General features: G+C 36.7%; 1 protein-coding gene across 4 annotated transcripts; it reads right to left on the minus strand.

Moving 5' to 3' along the window:
- Window positions 1-3,464: 3,464 nt before the first annotated feature.
- On the minus strand, window positions 3,465-6,192 carry LOC142543385 (uncharacterized). 4 transcript variants are annotated; one of them, XM_075650628.1, is made up of 6 exons: window positions 5,727-6,192; window positions 4,659-5,312; window positions 4,465-4,565; window positions 4,285-4,374; window positions 4,066-4,205; window positions 3,465-3,958 (listed from the first exon to the last, which is right to left on the minus strand). In XM_075650628.1, exons 2-6 carry the CDS (start codon window positions 5,218-5,220, stop codon window positions 3,814-3,816), a joined length of 1,038 nt encoding a protein of 345 aa, XP_075506743.1. In that variant the 5' UTR covers window positions 5,221-5,312; window positions 5,727-6,192; the 3' UTR covers window positions 3,465-3,813. The 4 variants fall into 4 exon arrangements, with proteins under 4 accessions (XP_075506743.1, XP_075506760.1, XP_075506751.1 ...); XM_075650645.1 differs by having other exon boundaries at window positions 4,707-5,312; window positions 5,710-6,192; XM_075650636.1 differs by having other exon boundaries at window positions 4,078-4,205; window positions 5,710-6,192.
- Between the last annotated feature and the right edge of the window lie 347 nt (window positions 6,193-6,539).

Here is a 6,539-nt window from a genome sequence, read left to right on the forward strand (position 1 = left end):
GTTTTCCATGGATTTTCCAACAAGTCTCCCGACTGTGTCCTGGACGGCGACAATGGTCGGAGTATGGTCGAGCCTTCCGAGGTCTGTTGTCAGAGGTGACTTTAACGGCATGGAGCTGAGTGTGTTCGGCAGATAATAATGCTGATGATTCTGCAGGGATTGACAGCGTTGGTGAATCTTCGCCCATCATTACCTTCCTTCGGCTCTCTTCATGCCGAACTGCTGAGAAAGCTTCTCGGAGAGAGGGAAGAGGCTTGATACTAAGGACTCGTCCTCTTACTTCGTCCAGCTCCTTGTTGAGGCCGGATAATAGCTTAAATACTCGTTTGGTCTCAACGATCTTGTTGTAGAGTATGGAATCTTCAGGGCATGTCCACTGATGGTTGTCATAGAGGTCGAGTTTCTGCCATAACCGAGTCAGAGTGCTGAAATAATGGGTGACCTGTAGACTCACCTTGTCGTAACTCATGAAGGATGCTTTCTGTCTCAAATAGTTCCGAGGTATTTTCGGTACTAGAGTAGGTTATTTTAGCGGCTTCCCAAATGTCTGCAGCCGTGGCAAAGAGTAAGAAGTTCTCTCCGATCTCGGTTGTCATAGAGCTGATGAGCCATGACTGGACCATGCTGTTGTTGGTCTTCCAGGTTTTGTAGTTCGGATCGTCTTCCTTAGGAGCCTTCGCTGTTCCAGTGAGGTGATCATCTTTGCCTTTGCCGCGTACGAACATCAAGACGGATTGAGACCGCCCAAGGTAATTGTGGCCATTGAGTTTGTGATTCGTCATAAATTGGGAAAAGGAATCAGTTGTGTTTGAGTTGGTCATGGTAGATGATTGCGTATCAGATGTGGTGGTATATGCGTGAGCTTGGCCAATTTTGGTCATGGTGTTTGGGTTTTATTTCCCTGCTCTGATACCATGAAGAAATGCTTGAGGAAAAAATTCTACCCATATTATTGATAATTCACCTATATATATACAGGAGTAACACACAAAAGAAGGAACAAACACAAAACCAAGAACTGAAGATCCGAGAAACAAGCTCAGAGAACAACTGACTACACAAATTCAGCTAACAAATTCTACTCATAAAGGACTATCAATTCCATGTTGGAGATGCTTCTGGATAGATTTTCTACAAAGTTCTTCAATCTCAGTTTTGAGTTCATTATCTTTGATTTTGGCTGGAGGGTGGAGGAATTCATAGAAGATCAAGTTTCAAGATTTAGCCTTGAGGACAAGGCTTATTTTCAAGATTACGGTATTGCAAAGGACCTGAATGAAAAGATTTAGTGGGACAGATTAGGAGAGGCCCATGTTGACCTGGCCACGGGACGGGTTGGACACGGACACAGACCCGAACCCGGAGCAGACCTAGCCTGTGGTTAACCAAGACAACGGTCTTGACCCGGAATCGTGACCGTAACCGACCAAAGGCTGTCCGGTTACAATTTTGGGGTCAAAAACCCATTGAACTCGACGGGTTGAAAATATTTAAAAAAAAATTTAAAAAAAATATGGCCATGATGAAGTGACAGTTTATGATCATTGGTGACCCGACCAGGACAGACGGGTGGACTGTTAAATTTTTTTTAAAAAAATCTGAATTCAACTAGATAAATACCTGCTCCTTTTATTTCTTTCCACACAGTTGTTTCTCAATTCTAAATTCAAACTTTATTTCTCTATTATCAAAATATTAATTGTTCATTATTTTTTTAATTATTTTAATTTTATTTTTATACAAATGGTCGTTCCAAGTGGTAGTAGTAAGAGCAAGGGAAAGAGAATCATGCCCTAGTTTGCGGGTCATGATTTTCTTTCATTCAATGTCGACGACTATGATCTAGATTTTTTCGATGAGGAGCAACAAGAACAAGAGTCGGCCCTACGAACACATGATCATCCAAGTCAAGAAAAGCATGAGCAATCTGACGACGCCTAAAAATCGAGTGGTGCCTGGTCACACATCTAATATTTTCACCAAACATTTCGAAAAGGCGACGCTTCCGATAATTTGCAAGCCAAATACAAATTTTGTTCTAAAACTTACAAATTTCAACAAGGAAGTGGTTATAAAACTTTAACTCAAACCGTCGAGAAATCATCCAATGAGAATTTGTATTGATCTTTATCAAACTCAAATGTCGGAATTCTCGTCTCAAATGGGTAACAATTTGAATCTACTAAAATGGGTAAATTCTTTCATATTAGGTGCACATGTTATATTTTAAATTTTTATATTCAAGATGAATTTAAAAAATTAGAATTGCTTATTAAATCAATTAGGATCACAACTCATTATCTATGACACATCTCCAAATTACGAACAATTGGACAAATTTTGCAAAATCAATAGTGTGGGGTCTAAACAATTTGCACGGGACATTCCAACATATTGGAATTCAACATATAAATTTGTTTTATCTTCTTTTGAATATGAAGATTTATTATGTTTATTTTTCATAAACATATTCAAACTCGTAATATTTATTTGTTTGCAAATCAGTGGAACATATTTACTAATATTTGTGAAATTTTAAAAGTGCTTAATGATGTTAGTGACCAATTATTCGTTGTTTATTATCCTATTTCTTGTTTAGTTTTAATACATTGTTTAACATTGCATGAATTTTTAGTGAATATATTAAATATAACGATGATATTTTAGTCCAATATATTTATATCATTAAAGGAAATTGGGAAAAATATTTTTTAGAATTGCTTAAATATTTTTATGTTCTTTTGTTTTAGATCATTGACTTAGACTCGATAGTTTACAAGACATGCTAACATTATATTATGATTCTTTATATCATACTACGAAAACGGTTTCATGTGCCTCATCGATTTTGTTTAATAGTAGAACTCATTTATATGTTATTTTTAATTAATATACTACCAAATATGGTGGATAAATTGTTCCACGTGAATCACAATCTATTAGTAATATCACTTTTAAATTTACTAACCATAACTTTTATTAAGAAAATGGACAAAACACCAACAAAAATCCTCAAGTTCTAGTCAGGAATTTGAGAATTATATTACCATTACTTTTGATTTTAGTGATGGAGATGATGACATTTTCGCCATATTGCAATGATGGTCGAAAAAAACACAAGTATATCCAATATTATCTATAATTACAAAAGAAATTTTATCTTGCTCCATTTCAATAGTTACACTTGAGCAAGCTTTTAGTATCAGAAGAAATATATTAGATGAAAGACGTTATAGTTTAAGGGTGAAAATTTGAAAGCCCAATGTTTGATCAATTATTAGTCAAAAGCCCTTACCCGAACACAAGATCATAAAAAGTGATGAAGAAGACCAATACGAAACCAAGGGAACATCCGGAACAATAACGAGAAAAAATGTGAATGATTGAACAACGTCACTCCTAAAAATAAGTATGTAAAGATAAACGAACCTCCGGAAGCTTTGATTCATCTACAACAAAAAAAATAATAATAAGCAATTTATATAGTTATATATTAGTGCAAGCCTTTTTTGTACATATTTTTTATTGTATGTGATACCTTGAATTTGAAAACTTTAATATTTGTTCATGTAACAGTGCACTGAGCCCGTGGGGAACCAAATTTGGCCACCCGTGCGCGCCTTCACTTCCTGAAAAATGGCTTGCTCTTAGCCACCGTTTTCATATGGATTGTTATTTTCACCCAAGTCTTATTAGCGTCCTCGTATATATCTTCAAAAGATTGTTCTCATCCTTTGACTCTCATTGCTACAGCATCAACAGTTGAGAAAATGGTAAACCTTCAAACAAAAGATATGAAAGGATGTGACCTAGTCAACAAGCCGCGAGAGGTCGTCCCTTTGAGTGTATTGCCTTGTAACACAAAAGGCTGCAAAGAGGGAGATTCGACTTCGAATCTCTGTATTTGTACTCGTTTGTACATGAAGGACCGGCACACTTTTCTCTTGGTGGTGGATAGCTGAAATTTCCAGGAAAACCAGAAAAAACCAGATCACGTAAAGCAAATCCGACACAAACTTGAACCTGAATAATATGATTAACAACCATCTTTTGCCAAAGGTTAACCTGATTTGATACCTGCAAGGCTTAGGTTCAAAAATACTTGGGAAGCCAAGCTCGTCAGGGAAAGTGACGATGGTCCCTGAAGGTCCCATAATCCATCTAATGACATTGGATGCAATTTTAGCAGAGTTCGAGGTCCTCTCCTGTACCGTGATGCAAGCAAAGGGTGTGAAAACGGGAAGTTTACTAAGATAATGATCATGTTGATGACTATCATGTTACCTGTGCTCGGTTCTCCTGTTGTTTCTTGATTTTCACCTCTCGTTTTTTCCTGTTGGAATCTTGACACAAGATTTTCCTAATTGCCTCTGCCTATACATTTCAAGCACATTAAATGTGGAAAATGTGGAATCCAAGACACAAAATATACCGAAATACGTACCAAAAGATATGAATACAAACCTCAGATTCACGAGCGGCCTTTTCATTTTGCATCCTACGCCTTTTAGCAGCCTCAGCTCTTTTCATTTGCTGCTCCACTTCAGAGAGTTGCTCTTTTTGCTCTGCCGAAAAAGTAACAATAATAGCAGTACATTTACCATAAAATAATTATGGAACGAGCAAATTTATCCAGTGCAACAACAAGCTTTGCTCACTTCTTGATGTGGCATGTGACAAGGTTGGAAAATGAGTTGGACCAGCACCTAAACCAGGTGAAACATCTCTACCAGTCAGAATAGCCCTCCTACGTGTAGTTATTGAGCTTTCCATATCGGAATATTTCGATACTTCAATTGGTTCCTGTCTCCGATTCTTGTTCTTTAGATCAGTCTCACAGTCAAATACTGAATCCTTATCTTCCAAATAATCAGGCACTTCAAATGATCTTGGAAGTTGGGAATTCATACTTTCTTTATGTAGATTTGAAGAGTCGTATTGTCCGATAACTGTTTCATATCCGTACGTATGCATACCCATTACTCTAGATATCTTCTGCATTTGCTTGCCTATAGTCTTATCTTCGTAGTCTGTATTAGAGCAAACTGAAATTTTGGAATTTTTGAGCTTTGAAAGGTACCGAATCTCATCATCATCTTCATCATTATACAATTCATCAGAAACATATTTCTTAGTAATAAATTTCCTTTCACATGATCGTTCATGCTTTGAACCTTGCTCGACAGACTCCCCAGTCATGTCTAGCCCAGATGAATCCATTTTTCAAAACTAAAACCAATTTTGGAAAAATCTTTCCACCGCACGCCACACAAGCCTACTTTCTCTCCCATAAAGCAGATATCTGAGTTTTCCTGCTTATGAATGATTCAATGATTGAACTAAATGGAATCAAAGTCAAATACTTCAAGCAAATTAAGAAGAATTTATATCAAAGGCTATACTTCTGGACATGAAACACATGATATTAAAACGGAATTTCAGGGGATGGAAAAGCAGCTTTCAGTAAGATAATACAAAAAAAGACCTTATAAAATAAACTAGCGGGAAAAAAATTACATTCCAACAAATGGGAAAAAATTGTCGAAGCAGTGTTCATAAACTCCAAAATTACTCCTTAAAAATTATATCAAAATAACCAATTTATGTCAGAGCTGACAGACTCTAGTTGTCATTCAGTTATTTTTAGATAATCAGGAATTGGAGCCATTAGCAAATGAAATCAAAGTTCCATGAAAGAGAAAACAATACCTCAGGATTAAGCTTACGAGAAGAATAAACGGCCTCTGAATGAGAAGACTTCATATTGGAAGTTCCAGATATAGAAGAACCATCCAAGCTCTCCCTTGCATTAATTGTATGCGTAACGCCCCCAACCTTAAGTTTGACCACCTTGAATTTTCTCTGATTACCAATTCCATCATATGCTGATCCTGGTTGCCCAGATTCATTAACTTCTCCATCTTCATCACCACTCTTTAAAACTATTTCAGCATTAGCAAGATTAGCATATGATAATCTAGAATTATGCTGATCTGAATTCAAGTCCTTGGTATTGTCTTCAATCAGGGCGCCCCGGGTTTGGTCAGATGGTGTTGATGAAAGAGAAACAGAATGGCACTCTTGACGGGACTCTGATTCAGGACGGCGATTCAAATTGCTCCTCTGTTTTCTAGCAGTTCTGGAGATAGTACTTAGCCCCGAACCTCCCGAATTATCATCTTCTGGGAAAAAGTAAACCAGAAAGGTTAACAGCTTCATTTTCTCAATGTAAACCACAAGGATAAGAGACAAGTTGCAATTACAAAATTTAATTCACGAACCAACACCAAGTGATTTCATTAGTCCACCCAAATTGTGACCAAAAAAACTAAAAGGAATATTGGTCAGCGTTGATGCGTATATTGAGTGATCAAAAAAACATGACCACAGAGTGCCCAACATTTATTTACAAAATAGTAACATGTGATACTATTACAGATAGTCCACAAATAAAAGGAACAGAAACTTGATAAACATCAAACATTAGAAAATCTAAGTAACAAAGCTTAGCAAATGGACGCAGACACATCAAATGGGTT

Source organism: Primulina tabacum, chromosome 1, assembly GCF_025594145.1.
Source record: "Primulina tabacum isolate GXHZ01 chromosome 1, ASM2559414v2, whole genome shotgun sequence".
NCBI classification, from domain to species: domain Eukaryota; kingdom Viridiplantae; phylum Streptophyta; class Magnoliopsida; order Lamiales; family Gesneriaceae; genus Primulina; species Primulina tabacum.